The sequence below is a fragment of the Carettochelys insculpta genome, chromosome 10 (assembly GCF_033958435.1).
Source record: "Carettochelys insculpta isolate YL-2023 chromosome 10, ASM3395843v1, whole genome shotgun sequence".
NCBI lineage: Eukaryota > Metazoa > Chordata > Testudines > Carettochelyidae > Carettochelys > Carettochelys insculpta.
The window spans coordinates 42,803,404-42,824,023 of NC_134146.1; the positions used below are offsets into that span (position 1 = coordinate 42,803,404).

At 42.8% G+C, this 20,620-nt stretch overlaps 1 protein-coding gene across 2 annotated transcripts; it reads left to right on the plus strand.

The window, feature by feature from the left end:
- The first annotated feature begins 2,633 nt into the window (after window positions 1-2,633).
- On the plus strand, window positions 2,634-18,965 carry ACTL6A (actin like 6A). 2 transcript variants are annotated; one of them, XM_075003645.1, is made up of 14 exons: window positions 2,634-2,711; window positions 4,105-4,181; window positions 4,372-4,546; window positions 5,007-5,107; window positions 7,910-8,007; window positions 8,664-8,758; window positions 9,095-9,201; window positions 9,288-9,377; window positions 10,431-10,492; window positions 11,344-11,458; window positions 11,738-11,818; window positions 14,609-14,704; window positions 16,946-17,032; window positions 17,865-18,965. In XM_075003645.1, the coding sequence occupies exons 1-14, from the start codon at window positions 2,687-2,689 to the stop codon at window positions 17,943-17,945; spliced, it is 1,290 nt and encodes a 429-aa protein (XP_074859746.1). In that variant the 5' UTR covers window positions 2,634-2,686; the 3' UTR covers window positions 17,946-18,965. The 2 variants fall into 2 exon arrangements, with proteins under 2 accessions (XP_074859746.1, XP_074859747.1); XM_075003646.1 differs by lacking the exon at window positions 2,634-2,711 and adding an exon at window positions 3,392-3,442.
- The last annotated feature ends 1,655 nt before the right edge of the window (window positions 18,966-20,620 follow it).

Sequence of the window (20,620 nt, forward strand, 5' to 3'; positions counted from 1 at the left end):
TTCCTAATGTCCAACCTAAACCTCCCTTGCTGCAGTTTAAGCCTATTGCTTCTTGCTGTATCCTGAGAGGCCAAGAAAAACAAGTTTTCTCCCTCCTCCTTATGATACCCTTTTAGATACTTGAAAACAGCTATCACGTCCCCCCTTAAATCTTCTTTTGTCCAAACTAAACAAACCCAATTCTTTCAGCCTCTTTTCATAGGACATGTTCTCTAGAGCTTTGATCATTCTTGTTTTTCTTTTCCAGACCCTTTCCAATTTCTTCACATCTTTCTTGAAATGCGGTATCCAGAAGTGGATGCAATACTCCAACTGAGGCCTAACCAGAGCAGAGTGGAGCAGAAGAATGACTTCTCTTGTCTTGTTTACAAACACACCTGTTAATGCATCCAAGAATCATGTTTCCTTTTTTTGCAACAGCATCACACTGTTGACTCATTTAACTTGTGGTCCACTATAACCCCTAGATCCCTTTCTGCCGTACTCCTTCCTAGACAGCCGCTTCCCATTCTGTATGTGTGAAACAGATTATTCCTTCCTAAGGGGGCACTTTGCATTTGCCTTTATTAAACTTCATCCTGTTTACTTCAAACCATTTCTCCAATTTGTCCAGATCATTTTAAATTTTGACCTTATCTTCCAAAGCAGTTGCAACCCCTCCTAGCTTGGTATCATTTGCAAACTTAATAAGCATACTCTCTATGCCAATATCTAAACCGTTGATGAAGGAATTGAACAGAATCCGTCCAAATACAGATGCCTGCAGAACCCCACTTGTTATATCTTTCCAGCACAATTGAGAACCATTAATAACTACGCTTTAAGTACAGTTATCCAACCAGTTTTGCACCCACCTTTTAGTAGCCCCATCTAAGTTGTATTTGTCTAATTTATTGATAAGAATATCATGCGAGACTGTATCAAATGCCTTAGGAAAATCTAAGGTATACCACATCCACTCCTTCTCCCTTATCCACAAGGCTCATCATCCTATCAAAGAAAGCTAACAGATTGAATTGACATGATTTGTTCTTTGCATATCCATGCTGGCTGTTCCCTATCAGCTTACCACCATCCACGTGTTCGCAGATGATTTCCTTAAGTACTTGTTCCATTATATTTCCTGGCACAGAAGTTAAACTGACTGGTCTGTAGTTTCTTGTGTTGTTCATATTCCCCTTTAATATCTTTTATTAAATCATCTTCAGTTGTTGAAAGACATTCTTTCATACTTACACAGAGCTAGTCTCAAATGCTTGATGTGAGAAAGATTGTAGCATGCTAAAGTTAGGTTTCAGTCACTAACACAAGGGGCTTTTTTTGTTTGTAACTATACCCTATCAGTCTCTCTGTCTCATAATTACTATCATTTACATCTCTTCTTAACGAACTTATTATCAGTGAATCTATGTGCTGTTGCATTAAGGTAAGCCATGCATCCTCAACTGCATCATCAAGCTAGTGTGCATTCTGTCTCTTTGGGGGAAGCCAATTTAGTAGTTTCTGTAACTGGCCATGGCAGACAAACAGCTAGGGGAACTGGAGTACTGGGTTTCAGTGGATGTTAGCTGCAAAATAAAGGAAAGGCAAGCAGAACTTCAAGGATATTGCTGGTGACATGGAAAACTGGTGTGGCAAAGAGCTGACTCATGCTGTTTGAGCATCAGTAAAGCACTCTTGTGCTGAGGCAGGGAGGTAACAGCAGCTTACTGTTCAGGGCATCCTGAAAGCATCACAATTCTGCAAAAACAATTATTTTTGCCTTTTTTCCCTCCTCCTCCTCTCGGGCCTGCTTGGCTAGTTCTCAACCCCTTACTAAATCCAGCCCCAAAATACCTTTCCTGAGGCCCCCTACACCGTTCTGCCCCAAAATATCCACCTAGTGCCCCAACGTATCCCGCCCCCAAATGCCCAGCTGCACCCTCCTACCACCAAAGCACCCTCCTTAGCCTACCGAGGGCCGACAGCCGCCCGGCTAAGGTGTGAGGGCGCCGAAGGGGCAGGGCCAATGGCAGTGAGCGGTCACCGTCCTCAGAGCTGCGCGGAAGAGCGGAGCAGCACTGCCAGGGAGCGGCCCGCAGCGTTTCACAGGGGGCCGGAGCTCCGGGCCCCTTTGAAACGCCGGTGCTGGTGTTATTACCCCCTCCCCACGCCCAGTCAACAAGGCTGCTGGCCTACAAGCCCCAGTCCCCCCATTCCCTTTCCTAGCCCTGAACCATCCGCCCTGACCGCTATCTGGCCCCAAAACGCCCTCTCTGGACCCAGCCGCCAATGCCTCCGTCTCACCTACCTCCCTGTCAATCAATGCCTCTCCTTTCCTCCCATTCGCTCTCTTCACCCTAGCCCCGCCCAACTTCTCTTCTGACCCTTCACACTGCAACCATACTTGCTTCCTTCGCGCTTTTTCTTGACTGAGATAGGCGCCCCCGCTGTCTCAGCCCGCCCCCCGCTGGCTACGATTGGCTGCTCGCTCTCGGGACTGCCAGGCAAGCCCGTACTGCGGTAGGTGCTCTGGGAGATGAGGCGCGCTCCGTTGGCTGGAAGGAAGAAAGCTGCAAGTTTGTCTGAGCCGGCGGTGTGAGTGAGCGCGGGCCGGAGATTCGCACCCGCTATTGTTGCCAGAGAAGCTAGTTCCGGGGGGGGGGAGCTGCCGGGACCGTGTCGAGAAATAGGCCCAGCAGCAGCCATGAGCGGCGGGGTGTACGGGGGAGGTGAGTGCCCGCCCGCCCGCTCCCTCCCGCTCATGGAGCTCCGCCCCCAGCACCTCCCTGCAAGAACCCCGTCTCTTGCCGCTCCCCCAGCGGCCGCCTCCCGCTGCTCTCCAGCCCCCCCCCGCTTCAGTCTGCTGCCCCCCCCCGAGCCTCTCCCATCTGCTACTCCCTAGCCATTCCCCGAGCCTCTGCCTTCTGCACCCCAAAGCCCCCATGAGTCGGTGATCGACTTTGTGCCTCCATTGAGCGTGTGCTGTCACTTCCCACAAAGGTCTGTGCTGGCTGCAGCTCCCTCCCCCAGCCATGACCCTCTTTGTCCCCCCTTTCCCACGCAGCTCTTCCCAGCTGAATGATGCGCGTTTCACAAGCTATGAGCCCCCTTGTAATCGTTCTGCCGCACGTCCATTCCTTCCCAGTTATTTGCTCCTGCTCTGGTCCATAATGTGATGGCTTTGCTGAAAGTTCTCTCCGCTGAAGATATGGGGGGAGTACTCCACCCACGAACACCCCCAGCACATAGGTCATCCCATGAGAGTTTATAACGCTACTCTTCTCTTCATTGCACTTCCTCTGCTGTGGAAATGTACTAAGCTTCAGTATATAGTGCAAGTGCTCAGTAAAATGGAATGTATAACTAGTTTGAAGGTCTTCTTAGTTTCTCGTTTTGGTCAGTTTCATCGGGCCTTTTTCCACTTGTGAAAGCTGACAGCTAGACAGATTACTGGTGTCAGGTAACATTTCATGCTGTCAGGTTGGTGGTGGTAGATTAGGGCATTAAGACTAAATATTGATTTGGAAGCTTTTTCTGCCCACGGTGCTATGTGATTAAGGATTTAATTTTCCCAAGGCCTTGAACTTGTTGAGTCTATATGGAGTCTCTTTAGAATTCACTATTTAAAAGAATGAATGCTTTTCTTAATTTAAATAGCAGTGTTTATAGACAGTTGAATTTAATTTAATTTTTTTCCTGTTTAAGTTCTTGTAATATAAGGAAGTGGGTGCCAATGTAATTTGTTATGTGAATAAATCATAACACATTCTGAAAATCTCTTCCGAAAGATGGTTCAATATGTTTTTTCCTCTCTGCAAAAATTGTCTTTTTTTATTATTTACAGTGAACGTTATATTTTATTGGTTATTTAGAACTATGAAGGGTGTGACCCATAGTCTACATAGACTGAAGGATGCCTACTTACTTACTCACTCATTTAGATAAGATACAATGGGTTTTTGGATCATTCTTTTGCAGCTTAAATTCCTGATGGCAAAGTTTGCACTAATGTTTAACAAAAAGTGTCTTGGATTATATGTTTTTGCTGGTAAGTAGTGATTTTAGTTTTTGCTATGTGACTGAAATAATTACTGCCTGCCTTTTTACTTCTAATCCTTACAGATGAAGTTGGAGCTCTTGTTTTCGATATTGGCTCGTATACGGTGAGAGCTGGCTATGCTGGTGAGGACTGTCCAAAGGTAAGATTCACTGTAAAATGTAAAAAATAAATAAATAAATAAAGTATTTTGTAAACCAGTCAACAAGTTCTGAGTTTGTAGAACATGTTTTTATTTTAAAAAATACATAGCTGAAATTAAAACAGTGTATTGTGAGTAAACAAATACACAATCTGTAATTGGCATAACCTGTCCACATTTTATGTTACAGGTTGATTTTCCGACTGCTATTGGTGTTGTACTGGAAAGGGATGATGGCAGCACCATGATGGAAATAGATGGTGACAAAGGCAAACAAGGTGGCCCTACTTACTACATAGACACCAATGCACTGCGAGTTCCAAGGGAAAACATGGAGGCTATTTCACCCTTAAAAAACGGAATGAGTATGGTGCTCAGTTTTTTTCTTCTTGTTCTTAAAGTCTCATCACTAACTTTATATTCATCTGCAACATTACATCTGTCATAATGAAAATGTTCATATTTTTTCCATAATATTCTTGGTCTAAAAGTGGAAAAAAAAATATTGCCAAACTATTTTAGTTATGAGGCTGTAACTGTTTGCTTGATTTGAAGAATTACAGGTATTTTCCCCTATATAATGGGTAAGAATAGGTTCCATTTGATCAGAGTAGTGTGGCGGGGGAAGGAAGGGAATTAATGTTATTGGTAAGCAGTCGAGAACTTTATGAAGTTGCTGAAGTGTGGGAATTTTTAAGACTGTTGCTCGGGAGACGGTTGGTTGATCTGTGTGTTTTAAAATTGTTTTTAGATGACTCAGTTAACTATGTATTTTTCTGAAAATGCAATAACATTGTCTAAACTTCTGCTTTAATATTGTTACAGTTGAGGACTGGGACAGTTTCCAGGCAATTTTGGATCACACGTACAAAATGCACATTAAATCTGAAGCAAGTTTGCACCCTGTCCTAATGTCTGAAGCACCCGTGAGTACGAGCATATTTCCTTCTTTGCCAATGGGATTTAGGAATATTTTAATCTTGTGATTAAAGTACCGTAAGGTCTCAGAGTATGCAAACTCAGAATGCACGACCCCACTCTCATGTGTCTGACCCTGACCCCACCCCCTGGCCTGGTTTAAACCACCTGCAAGCGGCGCTAGTTCAAGCCTGCCCACCTGCCCACCCCACGTGGCTCCAGTGTGACCCCCATGCCAGCTCACAAACCACCACCATCACCACCCCCGCCCCACACAGCTCTGTTGCAGACCCACTCCCTGCCAGCTCACAAGCCACACCCATGTCCCACATGGCTCCCGTGTGACCCCCCCGCCAGCTCACAAGCCACACCCCCTGCCCCATGCGGCTCCACTGCAACACCTCCCCCCCCGCAACCAGCTCACAAGCTGCCTGCCCTGTGTGGTCCTGGTGCAACCCCTCCCTGCTGGCTCACAAGCTGCCCACCCACCCGCGCTTTGTGGCTCTGGTGCAACTCCCCCTGCTGGCTCACAAGCTGCCTGTCCACCCGACAGCTCCAGTGTGATCCCGCCTGCTGGCTCATGAGCTGCCTGCCCTGCCCCCACCCCTCATGGCGTGGCTTCAGTGCGACCCCCACGTGCCGGCTCACAAGCTGCCCTCCCGCCTGCTCCGCGTGGCTCCAGTGCAACCCCCCTGCACGCTCACCACCAAGGCACAGCTCTGGTTCCGGCTCAACTCTCTCCCCCCGCCCCACCCCTGCAGCTCAGCTCACCACCTGCAATCAACTCCAACTCTCACCCCCCTGCAGCCCTAGCCCACCCTCGCCACCTGCCTTGGATAGCCCCAACACACCGCCAGGTTTAACCCTCCCCAACTCCCCACCCCAGGACTTATGTTCTGCAGCCAGGGAAGCGGCAGAAAGCTGTGTTCTGCTGAAGAAAAAGCCAGACCCCAACTTGCACAAAATCCGGGTTTAGGTGAGGGTGCGTGGAATGGAACCCTCGCGTACTCTGAGACCTTGCTGTAATTATGAGTGAAGAATTCTGAAATTTTGAGAAAATTAAGAGGCAGTAACTAGCAGTTCAGACAGACACCAAATTTGCATCTACATCCAAGCTGCGGACATAGTTCTCGGACATAAAGCAGATACCAGCGCATTTTTAGGTGTCTAGAGGTTACAATTTAAGAATACTCTGCTGAATTATTGTTTGCATTTTATTTGTTGTTAATTTATTTTTCTGTCAGCAACTTGAAATTATAGTGACTCTAGTGACATAGTATGTGCTGCCCACTCTCTCTCTCTCCTTATATGGAGATCACATATTTGAAGCTGGTTTTCCTCTTAGAGCCTTTGTTTTGTAATAGGTTTCACTTTTTTCTTGGGGAGGGTGGGAAAAATGTAAAATGTATTATACCAACTAAAAATAGAGATGTTTTTGAAAATCATTCTTTACAGCAAGACTTTCAAAAACAGGACCAGGGAGATTAATATGTATAATAGCAAAGCTATAGCTTTGTCCCCTGGATTACTCAGTGGAATCATAGATCAAATAAAAATGTAGGCATTAAAACTGTAGAACTGTAGTCCCTCACCTTATTGTACTCTCAATTAGAAGGTAAAATTATAGGAATCTGATTAGAAACCACAGAGGGTGCATACAATGAAGATGAAGCCTCTCTTAAGACAATTATTGTAAATAAAATTTTCCACCTTAGTGTATGGAAAGCAGTGACTGTAATGGTCTGGATAGGCTCAGGTGGGGAAAGGAATGGGGATTAAACCGAGCACGGATGCCTTTCACTTTTCAGAGAGCAGTTTGGAGGCATAGAGAATAGAGAGTGCATGCTATGGAAGTATCTATAAATAACAAAAATCCACACAAGCCTCGTACTGAATTCAAGTTGTTGGTGTTTGAAGGCTGTGAGATGAGTTACTGGTTTCACTCTAGTTCTCTGTAGATGTCCATATAACAGAACATGCCATCATAGGTGATCTACCTGAAACTGTCAGGAAGGCAGCTACTAAATGTGTAGGAAGGCTATGCTACCTTCCCATCACCTAAACATGATCACTCTAGAAGGGCTGAGGTACAGTGGTGGAGTACAAAACAATGTGCATTGCGAGTTGCCTGTACAGTGGCTAAATGAAGGTCTTGGTTCTGACTCCTTATGTAAGCGCTAACCTAACTTAGCAATTAAACAACTGGCTTACAAGAAGTTCCCAATAAAATGGTACTTCCAATTAACAGATGTTAGCACACATCTTTTCCTTTGCTTAAGTAAATCTGTGGTATAAGTTTTTGAGACCTGGGAAATCTGAATTCTCTCTTGGGGAAGTCATATTACATTTGTGTACATGTACATTTCCTCTTGTAAAACACGGCTAATGCATATCTAACTGGAGCGTTTTGGGCTCTTTCATAAAGAGCTTTGAGATGCAGATTTGAAAGGTATTCTGGAAGTTTACAGTAATAATAAAAATAATCATTTACTGTTTTCACTAGCTTAAAATTGAATCCCCTGGAAGTGCTTGTAAATATCCTTTTAATTTTCAGAAAGTGTTTTGTGTATGAATCTGGAATGCAATGCGTGTAGCACAAAAAATGGATCATTGTCTAAGGAAATAAAATTCCGTGTGTTTATGTGTTTGTGGAACTTTACAACTGCTCTTGAGGTATAAGTTTAATAATCTTAACTTTGTATTTATATCCTGCTGGCATCCTGTGTGTACAGTAATAAATGTAATGGCTCTTGCGGTAAATGTAATATTCGTGTTTTGCCTGTTGACCTGTTTTTTTTTCTTTCTTGTAGTGGAATACCAGAGCAAAGCGTGAGAAATTGACAGAACTGATGTTTGAACATTACAATATCCCAGCTTTTTTCTTATGTAAAACTGCAGTTCTTACAGCGTATCCTTGAAATGGTGATCCTTATATTTTTCCAAAAATAAAGCAAACTTCTTCAAAATGGCTTTATTAGGACAGTATATTCTTTAATGTTTCCATAACCATCAATATGGCTGACGTGAACAGGACAGCTTCTACTTAGTTCTCAACTGTTGATGTGATTCCTGTCTTGAGAGGCAACTTCTTCTACTGTGTATTACACCATATGCTATTTGTTAGCTATTTGGCAAGCATAAATGGCTTTGCACAGATTACTAAAATGCTATAATTTCTTTTGTTTTCCAACAAAAATCTTCTGAGATCACGGAGTAAGCCTTACACTGCATTACATAAATATCTTAAACTAACATACATTTTAATAGGCAGTTCAGAATCTAAATAAATGAAAAATATTTTATTTAGTGATTGCCGCAGAGCATTATTTTGATTTTACATATCATTTCTCAAAGCAGTTTGCAAACATAAATAAATTAAAGTCTAACATGCATACAAGGTTGCTACTTTTTACACCTCTACATCTAGGTAATTGGATGAACATAGCAATTTGTGAGGCTTGGAATAGAACCCTGAGGGTCTTTGCTGCTAGGTATACTCGAGCTATTTGACAAAATAGTTCTCTAAGTAAAAATTTTATCATTCTCCCTAATCCTTCTGATTAGCTTTGCTAATGGTCGATCCACAGGCCTGATTTTGGACAGTGGAGCAACTCACACCACTGCTATTCCAGTGCATGATGGATATGTACTTCAACAAGGTAAAAGGTTTTGAAGGTGTATAATTTAAATACAGTTTATAAAATCAAGAGACTTGACTTAGTACTAATACTAAAAGAAAATAGAGCTTGGAAATGGAAAAGGAGTTCAAGTTGATTGTTGAGGATGGGAGAGGGGCTTTTTCTGTTTCAAATGAACAATTTATTATGGGCATCTTATTCTGTAAGGATATGAACATAGCTCAAAATCAGAGAGCTAGACGTGTTAGTCTGTATCTTCAAGAACAACAAGAAATCCTGTGGCAAAATATTTGTTACTCTATAAGATGCCACAGGACCTCTTGTTGTTCTCATAGTTCAAAATGTTATATTTTGCAGGCATTGTAAAATCACCACTTGCTGGAGACTTTATTACTATGCAGTGCAGAGAACTGTTTCAGGAAATGAACATAGAGTTAATCCCTCCATATATGATTGCTTCAAAGGTAGGAAAATCCAACTATGTTTAAAAAGTATTCATTTTTTCAGAATGTAGATTGTTGATTGACAATGTACTTTCCTACAATTGCAGGAAGCAGTTCGCGAAGGATCACCAGCAAATTGGAAGAGGAAAGAGAAGTTACCTCAAGTCACAAGATCTTGGCACAACTACATGTGTAATGTAAGTAACTCTGTTCTTCTTCTGAGGTGCACAAAGAAATCCTTTTTGTTAAAATATATTACAGGAAGCTTGAGGGAGATTAGAAAACTTTCTGCCTTTCTTTTTGGGGTTCAGAGAGAAGCTTTTCAAAATCAGTGTAGCTGCTTTTTCATCTTTTGAATATAATTCCACAGGAGGATCTTAATTTGAATCTAGTTTGAAATTTGCAAACGTTGAAAATTCTAGGGCATTATGGTTTTTTACTTCCTGGATAGACTTTTATGATTGGTTTTAGTTTGTGTTGATGTTTACAATTAGATCTGATTTTTTTTTTTTTTTTTTTTTTTTTTTTTAATTTTAGTGGGTCACAATAAAATAAAGGGTAAAAGCACGGGAAGGTGTTTGTGTGTATTAAGTCTTGGGCACTCTCATATTTACCATCACCTTTAATGTTCTCTTTTGTAATATAGAAGATTCTTGCATGTTATGGGATAAGTTTCTAACAAAGGAGTTAGCATACTAGAATGCACCTTTGTAATCCTAAATCAGCTTTCCTCTTCCACAATTCCTTTGTGAGAAACTGAGAATGTCTCAAGCGTTTGCTGGTCTGGTCTTTTGTGTAGTTGCAGAGATATTGCTTGAGCTCCTGGTTCTCCCTGAGTTAAATCTTCAGTTCTCAATTAGGCTTTTTTCATTTGTTCATATTACTAGGCAGACATACCCAAATGCATAGATATTTACATATGAAAATCCATGATAGCTGTTGTTGTTATGGGAAATGCCTTAGCTTCTGACTTACTTAAATCCTCTTGTGCTTGAAATAATATCTCTTGTAGTTGTTCACAATCTTTAGTTTCTAAGGTAATTTGCTATGCTAAGTTATACATCCTGAAATACTTTCATGACCTTCTAAAAAAGCTTTGTAAATATTTTGTGCACCCAGTTTTGTGGTTGCAAATTTACTTGCTTATGGTTTAAGGCTTTCCTCTAGTTTCATACTTTTGTAATTATAATAACGAATTCTGAACTGGAATCCTTATGACACACCTTTTCCTTTTACTCTTCTCTCCATAGTGTGTAATTCAGGATTTCCAAGCCTCTGTCCTCCAAGTGTCAGATTCAACCTACGATGAACAGTATGTTGTATTTTTGTAAAACTAGCAGCATGTGTATGTCAAATATATATCTGTAGGAGTAGGACTTCATGGTTTCTGATAAGCTTATTGCAAAAGTATGATGTTATACAAAATCATGTCCTTTTGAGTTAGAAATACCTTGAATAATTGCCTTAGAGATTGTACTTGCTGTGCCAATGTGCATAAATTCTAATATAGTAAACCCTTGAGATACATGCAACTGAGTTGTGCATGTCTCAGATTAACATGACTGCCATTCCTGTCAGGGGCACAGCCAAGAGTCAAGCTGTTGCCTCTGACAGGAGCGGTTTCCTGGTCTCCAGAGTGGCAGGGAGCTGGGAACCAGGTGGCAGCCTGGCTCCCAGCTCCCCTCCACTGGCAGAGAGGGGAAACTGACTAGGGCAGGAGCCTTGGTTGGCTTACTGGCTCCAGCCAGTGGACGGGGGCTGGGATCCATGCTGCCCCTGTTTCCCAGCTCCCCTCCTCTCCCTTGCAGCTGGTCAATTTCCCAGGTCGTTCAAGGAGAGGGAGATAGGAACCTAGCGGGCTGGACAGTTTCACGGGTCCTGCAAGCCAAGGGGAGCTGGGAACCAGGTGGCAGCCTGGTTCCTGTGTCCCCTCTACTTGTGTGAAAATTTGAGTTACAAGGGGGTTGAAGAAAGGCAACCCCAGCATAACTCGAGGGTTTACTGTAATGATCAGAAAGATTGCCAAAAAGCACAGGCCATATTAAAATTTGCTCTTTACAATTCTTAATATGTAGTGCTAGTTAGACTCTTCACTGCATTTTGTGCATTGTGATTTATCACTTTTGTTTTCTGGCTAATGTTCCAACCAATATCAACCTTCAGGGTAGCTGCACAGATGCCGACAGTTCATTATGAATTCCCCAATGGTTACAACTGTGACTTTGGTGCAGAGCGTCTAAAAATTCCTGAAGGATTATTTGACCCTTCTAATGTAAAGGTAAAACTATGAAAATAATATATTAAAAATTGTAGATGTATAATTTATTACGAAGCCCTCGTACTTCCAGTATGGCAGTTTTTATGCAACCTTTCCTTTATATCTGGGTACAGTCTGTTATGATGTCGCCTGTTTATGTATGTTTACAAGCGTGGAATAAAAATATAAATAAATTAAAAGATGTTTGTCTGCGGAGCTTTTAGACCCATATTTGTTCATTGCTTTCATGTACCTTGCTGTTTTGAAGCACTAATTTGTGATTTACTAATTTTGTTCCAGGGCTTATCTGGCAACACAATGCTGGGTGTTAGCCATGTTGTCACCACTAGTGTTGGAATGTGTGATATAGACATCAGACCAGTAAGTATTAGGTCAGACGTGAATTATTTAAAGCATAAATAATTGTGTGCAGTTATAAGGTTTTAGCTATGAAAGTTACTCAAGAGCCAGGGATCCTTGCCATCAATTAAAATGGAGATCTTGACCTCAGTCATTCTGAGGTGTTTCTACATTCTCATAGAATCATAGAATACTAGGACTGGAAGGGACCTTGAGAGGTCATCGAGTCCAGCCCCTGCCCTCATGGCAGGACTAACTACTGTCCAGACCATCCCTGAATGACATCTGTCTAACCTGTTCTTAATATCTCCAGAGATGGAGATTCCACAACCTCCCTAGGCAAATTATTCCAGTGTTTGACCACCCTGACAGTTAGGAACTTTTTCCTAATGTCCAACCTAAACCTCCCTTGCTGCAGTTTAAACCCATTGCTTCTTGCTCTGTCCTCAGAAACCAAGAAGAACAAGTTTGCTCCCTCTTCCTTATGATACCCTTTTAGATACCTGAAAACAGCTATCATGTCCCCCCTCAATCTTCTTTTTTCCAAACTAAACAATCCCGATTGTTTCAGCCTTTCTTCATAAGTCATGTTCTCTAGACCTTTGATCATTCTTGTTTTTTCTTTTCTGGACCTTTTCCAATTTCTCCACATCTTTTTTGAAATGCGGCGCCCAGAACTGGACACAATACTCCACCTGAGGCCTAACCAGCACAGAGTAGAGCGGAAGAATGACTTTTGTTGTCTTGTTCACAACACACCTGTTAATGCATCCCAGAATCATGTTTGCTTTTTTTACAACAGCATCGCACTGTTGACTCATATTTAACTTGTGGTTCACTATAACCCCTAGATCCCTTTCTGCTGTACTCATTCCTAGACAGTCGCTTCCCATTCTGTATGTGTGAAACAGATTGTTCCTTCCTAAGTGGAGCACTTTGCATTTGTCTTTATTAAACTTCACCCTTTTTACCTCAGACTGTTTCTCCAATTTGTCCAGATCATTTTGAATTTTGACCCTATTCTCCAAAGCAGTTGCAACCGCTCATAGGTTGGTATCATCGGCAAACTTAATAAGCATACTTTGTATGCCAATATCTAAATCATTGATGAAGATATTGAGCAGAACTGGTCCCAAAACAGACGCCTGCGGAACCCCACTTGTTATAACTTTCCAACGGGATTGAGAACCATTAATAACTACTTTCTGAGAGTGGCTATCCAGCCAGTTTTGCACCCACCTTTTAGTAGCCCCATCTAAGTTGTATTTGCCTAGCTTATTGATAAGAATATTATGCAAGACCGTATCAGATGCCTTACTAAAGTCTAGATGTACCACATCTACTGCTTCTCCCTTATCCACAAGGCTCGTTATCCTGTCAAAGATAGCTATCAGTTTGGTTTGACATGATATGTTCTTTACAAATCCATGCTGGCTGTTCCCTATCATCTTACCACCTTCCAAGTGTTTGCAGATGATTTCCTTAATTACTTGTTCCATTATCTTTCCTGGCACAGAAGTTAAACTGACTGGTTTATAGTTTTCTGCGTTGTTCTTATTCCCCTTTTTATAGATGGTCACTATGTTTGCCTTTTACCAGTCTTCCTGTCTCCCATGATTTTCCAAAGATGATAGCTAATGGCTCAGATACCTCCTCTAGCTTTATGTTGTTTAGCAGTTAGAGGACTAGACAGATAAAACACATCTTAAGATAGTGTTTCTCAAACATGGAACCAGTAAGTCAGATTTTGACCTAATGGAAAAGCAGACATTACATTAAAATCCTGAGTTACTCTGTTTTTACGGTGATCTAAATAAACTAATAAATGGGGGTGTTAAGTATCCAGAGTTTGATGCTGTACAATATGTAGTTGGTTGGCTTCAAGCTATCTTTTTTTTTGTGACTATTCATCCCCAAATATCTTGAGATTGAATATTTTCTATAGTTTACTATATGGTGCAGGTGGAAAAATAAAGCATGTACAGTACAAGCTTTATTATTTGGCATCCCAAAGAACTGGGGATGCCAGATAATGAAATGCCCCGGTTATTCAAACTGGGGCCAGCAGCCAGCTCCACTTTGCACCCCTGGCTGGGCAGTGAGCAGCCAGCCCCACTCTGCCCCCTCCAGCCGGACAGCTGGCCCCACTCTGCTTCTTACCCATCCCCAGCCTGGATGGGCATTGGGCAGCCGGACCTTTTATATGCCAGTTAATTAAAAGTCTCCTTTGTTGTATCCACCAACACCATCTGTTGAAGAACATGCAGTGTTCAGCTGTCTGCAATTCTGATACTGGCTGCACATGAGTTGATCCATTCACTGATTTCCTTAATTGCTAAGTCAAGCTGGTTGGGTAGGCTGCATTCTGTTTTTGGCCACTGTCCTATTAGTGTATGTAAATATAATATTGGCATAGCTACTTTTTTTAATGGGGAGAGCGAAATCCTTCATGTGTTCTTTGTGAATGTACATGGGGTTGTGAATTCCTGTATTTCTGGGGATGGGGCGGAGAGGAGAGAGAGTATGAAAACAAGCTGCTCTGGACATACTAAACATTCTAATAGTAAATAAAAACCCTTTAGAATTAGTCATCAAACTATTGCCCCCTCCATGTATCCTTTTTTAAAATTATTTTTCACATGATAGAAAACAGATTGTACTAATAATGATGTAACTTTGTCTGAGAGTTAAGTGTGCTTTTACTGCTAATCATATTTGCTTGTTGTATTGTCTTTTCTCTGTATTATGGGGAAAAAATATTCCAAAATACATTCCCAATGAATTGTGTGGATCACATTTCTCTCTTCACAGGGCCTCTATGGCAGTGTGATCGTAGCAGGAGGAAACACTTTAATACAGAGTTTTACAGATAGATTGAATAGAGAGCTCTCTCAGAAAACTCCACCAGTAAGTCATCTTATTCAATTGCTGCTTTGAGTCATTTTTGTCTTTTTTTTTTTTTTCCCTTGTACATGATGTGTGGTATGCTAACCTCCTCCTTCTTCAGGACTGGTCAGGGTAGTGACACCATTGCTGTTAGTCTGTCAGACAGTTCTTAAGCTGAGAGGCTGGAATCAGTAGGGCAGCACTTGAGTGCAGGGCTGAGGAGCCTAATGACCAAAATCTATCCAATTATTCTCGGCATCAGTGCCGTACAGCCTACCAGCCAGAGTCAAAGAAGTGGGCCACCACATGAGGGTGAATGGCAGCTGGATAGGGCAGTTGGGCCCTCTTCCTCACTCGGGTCCCAGCCCAAGGCTCTATTGGCAACCGGAGTGGCTCTCAGCTGGGAATCCAATGTGGTGACTCTGCTCAGGCATTAGATAACCCTCCTCTGCCTCTCTAGGCCTCTTCCTACTATGTTTTTGAGGGTAGCAGTCCATATAGCAGAATGGTCTCCAGGTTCCCTGACAGGGGTAACTCCCAAAAAGTCTGACTCCTGGCCATTTCCTGAAGAGCGCTTACCCAGTGATCGCTGGGTTCTCTCATTCTCACAGCCACTGATTGTAGCCACTCCTGGCCTGGAGCCTCCAACAAGCATCATCTTCTATCTGTGGTCAACCTGTAATGAACTGGGCTTCTGTTCATATACTGAGGCAGCAGTTGGAGTATGCATAGCATGGTCTGAGGGTTGGAACTTCCACCACCCATAATGTGGGGTTAACCCTCTCTTGTCCAGTTCAGGGTATGCATCACCTATCACACATGCCTCTACAGTAGTGGTTCCCAACCTTTTTGAGGAAGCAGTCCATTTTGACAATTCAGTAAGACTTTATAACCCAATGCAATTCAAAACTTGAGTGAGCAGGGGAGAGGACAGAGTCTTCCTCCCTGTTAGTCCCTAACCACCTCCCCTCCGCCCCCTGTCTTAAACCCCTTGCAGCCCCAGACTGCCCCCTCAGCCCTCCTACTCCCTTTTCCCACCTGCAGTGTGAGCAGTTCCCTGCCCTGCCATGCTGAAATGGGACTCAGTTTAATTGGTTTAATGGCCAGACCCTCCTGCCAACCATTAAACCAATTAAACTGAGTTCCATTTCCACACAGCAGAGCAGGGACTGGAAGCCAGAGGAGGAGTCAGGAGGCAGCATCTGGAGCTGCAAGTGGTTCCTTAAAGAGCTGCATGTGCCCTGAAGCTGCCCAGCTGGCAACCCTCAGAAAAATCAAATGGTAACTCATATTTGGGTCACAACCCATTGGTTGGAAATCCCTGCTCTAGACACACTGACTGCTGTATTGCAGCTTTACTTTCATTAGGATTATGCAGTTGGTCACAGAATGCCTTTTTTTTTTTTTGTAAAAGGCAGGAATGAGAGAGTCACTGAACCACTAAACTGTTAGCAACTCCATTGTGCTTCTAATACTGTGTTTTGCAAATTTAATCTAATAATAAATTCAATCAATATATATTGGGACAACTGAAGGAATGATGTCACAATTGTGAAGGCTATTGAGCTAATTGATGCCGTGGTCAGGTCTGGAACAGTGGGGCTTGCAGGCAATCCAGTCTTGTGCTTAGACTGCTTGATCCAGCACCTGTTTTAGTTTTAATGACTAAAGTGGTGCCACAAGTTGCAGACTGTTGAAAAACACTAATTGTTTAAAAGAAAAAAAAAAAGAAAATTGGAAACAAGTAACAGCATAAAGCAGGCTTCAGCAGATACTTACTTTTAATATATTACATGTCTACTTCTACTTTCAGGCAACTTTCGGACTGTGTAACGATTCATGAGCCACAGTGATAATTTTCCGTGTCATCTCTCCTCTGTTGTTTTGCTATTAACCCAGTGGGAAGGCTACTTCACTGGTTTAGTTTGAGCCCGTCTTAAAACAGAAGATTTTTCCTTGGGTTGTACGCAGGTCAGATAGCCTACTAACAAACAGCAATCTGCTACTTAATTTTTGAGCACTAATCTGCTACCTGTAAGTTTTGATCACTGGTCTCCAAAGGTCAAATAAGACAAGCTCCATACTACAGAAAGTGTGACAGAATTAGTGTCTTTGACTTCTGTGTCAAAGATGAATTAAGCACTTTGAATATTTGTCTGAAATAGTCGTAAGACCTCTTCTTCAGCTCCGTCAGGTGAATGACTGAATGATGTGTGAACCTTCAGTTGAATCTTGCTAAGTATTTTTTTTTCCTCTGTTCAGAGCATGCGGCTGAAGTTGATAGCGAACAATACAACCGTGGAGCGGAGGTTCAGTTCATGGATCGGTGGTTCAATTTTGGCTTCTCTGGTCAGTAAACATACATGGCTTTGGGAAGTGATGCTGATCACCATTGTTAGCTAACACCAAATTCCTTCGGAGTCTTATTAGCAATTTTCATAGCAGCTGCTGCTCGTATCGTAGCTCTGCTAAGAATGGTGTGGGAGGGGAAAAACCTGATAATAAAACTTTGAATAGTCTGGCAGGCTCACTGTCTCACTCTGAATGGCTCTTTAGAAGCTGCACCATGTCCCTTTTGCCTCTAGGTGGAGGAATGGCTACGGGAGATCTGTAGTGCCCCTGTTCTGAGCTGCAGGGGTGGAGCCTTCGGGCAGAGGCGACACACAGTCACCTAGGAGCAACACAAACATATTGCTTCTTGCAGGGATCTGCCCAAAGCAACTGCCACTCAGATCCAGCATTCCAAAACCACTTCCTTGCCCCAGCCTCTTGCCCCAAGCCCTTTGCTGCACCCAAACCTCCCTCTCCCTTAGTTAATTAGAATTTTTGACTACTAGCACTCTGTATTTTGTCAGCATTCCCTTATAACAAAGCTTTTATTGTAATAAATTTGCTCTTTGGATGTATTTTTGGGCGAATTCTGAAAGTTGCTGAGCACACATAAGACAAGGGAGTATCCACAGTAGTATCCAAAGAGGGGTTGGAATCAACCTTTGGTATGACAATCTTCCCTTGTTGCTTAACATGCAAAACCCAGTTTAGAGATACAGTTAGGGAGCTGGAGCCATGGTCCTGTGCTGTGGCCTGAAAAATGTGATGGCTGATTTGCTTTCCCAGCTCTCAGAGCTAATGATACCCTCAATGATATAATTAGTTATCCCCCCACTCTGCTCTTTTACAGGGTACCTTTCAACAGATGTGGATCTCTAAACAAGAATATGAAGAAGGAGGGAAGCAATGTGTAGAAAGAAAATGCCCGTAGACCTCTCACTGTGCAAAACGACTGCCTTCCCAGTGCTCTTTGTGTTTCATAGCTTTAGTGTACTCAGGAATGGGATGGAATCTTTTGTAGAAAATGTATACTGTTTTACTTGTTTGTTTGCATATTTCAAGATCCATTTTTACAAACCATAGATATTGTTTAAAGGGCATATCTGGTACTATCACCGAAAATAGATGGTTCATCCCTTGAAATGCAATAACTCTTTATAAGAAGCATTTTATAATTTTGTATAAATGTCTATTTTCTCTAAAAATCTTTTCCTGTGGATAGCTTTACAGCTGGTAGATGCTATACTTTGAAATGCCCTTGCATCAAATTTATTAAAAAAAAAAACTTGTCTACTTTTACAAATTAATATTCCCTGTTAATATGCTGTCCTTAACAAATTACTCTAATTTCTTTTTAAAAAATAAAATTAGTCATGTTTTAACATTTTGAGCAGCACTGCTTTTCAGCAGCCATTTATAATTACTCTTCTGGAATTAATAAACAACCAAGATGGAAAATTATTTTCATACTACTTAACCTTCCCCCTGCGCACCTCATCAAGTAAATGTTTTGATGGTCATCAATTTGGGCTATTATGGACCAAATGAATGACGAAGTTCCAGATTCTCAGGGCTGTCAGAGAACGTGGCTTGCACCACACTCTCAGAAAACAAGGCATAATCTAACTCAAGTACCTCTGACTGCAACTACACGATATACCGAGATGTGATCATTCGGGCCATCAGGATAGTTACCACCTAAGCTAAGCAGAATGCAGGAGAAAACTTAAATGGTGAAAGGTAAATAAGACTTTGATAACTGTTAAATTGATTTTTAAAAAACGCTAATCTAAAAGCAGGAAAGAGTTCCTACACTTAGTCTCATATTTGTTGGCAAAAGGACAAGGAGAAAATTAAGTTGTTTGGAGAGTAGTAAACTTCAGAAGGAAAACACTATGATACAGAATTCATGTGTATAAATAATGAAATAAATTCTACCACTCTGCATCAATTATGTAGAAAGAGAAAAGACATTAATTTTGTCTTTAGAAGAAATTATATATACTACTAGCAGATGTACCCAGCATTGCATGGGTCCTTTTTCTGCTCCCAGCTCCACCCTGTCTGTTTCTTGGGCGGGGCAGGGAAAGCCCACCCAGCTGCCCTCACATTGGAGGGAAGGATCAGGCCACAGCTCCTGGCTCCTCCTGTCCTGGGGGGAAAAGGCAAACTAGTTTGGGCCATGGTTCCTGCCCCCTGACTTGGGGTGTCAGGGGCAGTCCCCTTTGCCTGTCCCTGGCTGGAGGAGCTGGTCAGGTGGTGGCTCATGGCCCCCCAGCTTGTCCTGGGGTGGTGGTGTGAGCCACATCTCTGGGCTCCCTTTGCCTGTCCCTGGGTTGGGGACCAGGTCAGGCTCTGGCTCCTGTCCACCCCCCACCTCCACTCACCTGTCCTGGGGGTGGGGGTGGGGCATTTGCCCTTGATGCCATGGCTCTTGACTCCCCCCGCTGGATCCCTAGGTTGGGGAGCCATGTATGGTTGTAGCTCCCAGCCCCTGCACCTGTCACTGAGTTAGGAGGCTGGTTCAGCCACAACTTTTCTAGTCTCTCCTCCCTGTCCCTAGGTTGGAGGGGCTGGGTCAGGCCATGGCTGATCCTGGTGGGAGGGTTGTAAGGGCCATGACTCCTGGCTCCCCCCACCTATCCCCAGTGTGGGGCTGGGTCAGGCCATGGCTCCCAGTAACCCCCTGCCTGTCCCTGAGTTAGGGAGCCAGCTCATATCATGGTTTCTGCCCCCCGCACCTCTCCTCAGGGCAGGGTGGGAGATGCCAGGTCAGGCTGTGGCTCCTGGTTCTCCCACCTGTCCTGAGAGGAACAGAGTGGGTGATGCCATGGTGCTTGGGCTCCCCACCTGTCCCTGGGTTGTGCGAGTGAAAGGGGGGGCTGGGCTGTGGCACCTGGCCTGAAGCCTGGAAGGACAGGAACGTCTTGCCACTGTGTTCTTGCTGTGGCTGGCCCCAGTGGTAATTCTGCAGAATCGCTGTTCTCTCCGTGTCCCTCCCCTTCCATCTTCTGGGAAATCCTGGGATTTTGGTAACTTCCCTTTCCAGGCATAACCAAACCCTGAGCTTGGTTTAATTTAGGACAAGAGAAATGTGCATACCACATTGTGGTTGTAGCTCTTACAGTTTGAGGAGTTCTTGAACAGTGCAGACAGATGGATGTACTCTCTAAAATTATGACTTAAAAAAAATCACTGAAAAGTTAAGTAGTGCCTTTCCTAGACCAAAACCATTTCTAAATTGCATTGATAAGGGACTATTAACTAATTGATTCTATCACAACCTGCTCTATTTTGATTACTTTTATAGGAAGTAATGTTAAATGTAGCTCATTTCCTGGAATGTTATAATGCTTGTAAACAATGTTTAATTTTGTACAAGATTCAATGAGTGGGTATTGGTATACAACTCACCACCAGTTCACTGTGGAAATAAAGTACTAAATATGAGTAATCTTTCTTTTATTTTACCTACTCTTTCTAGGTAGAAGAGTTGCTTCGAGCCAAGAATAAGTTCTCTTCTGCCTTGACTGAGCCAATTACTCTAGTCCCAGGTGGTTGTCTGCATACAGTATGGGTCGATCTATCCACATTTGTCCTTTTGCT

Excerpts from the sequence above, each read along its gene's own strand:
- ACTL6A (XM_075003645.1), top strand. The coding sequence starts at position 2,687 with ATGAGCGGCGGGGTGTACGGGGGAG. Across the intron at positions 2,712-4,104 it reads CGGCGGGGTGTACGGGGGAG|ATGAAGTTGGAGCTCTTGTT; the intron begins GTGAGTGCCCGC and ends TAATCCTTACAG. Across the intron at positions 9,378-10,430 it reads GGCACAACTACATGTGTAAT|TGTGTAATTCAGGATTTCCA; the intron begins GTAAGTAACTCT and ends TTCTCTCCATAG.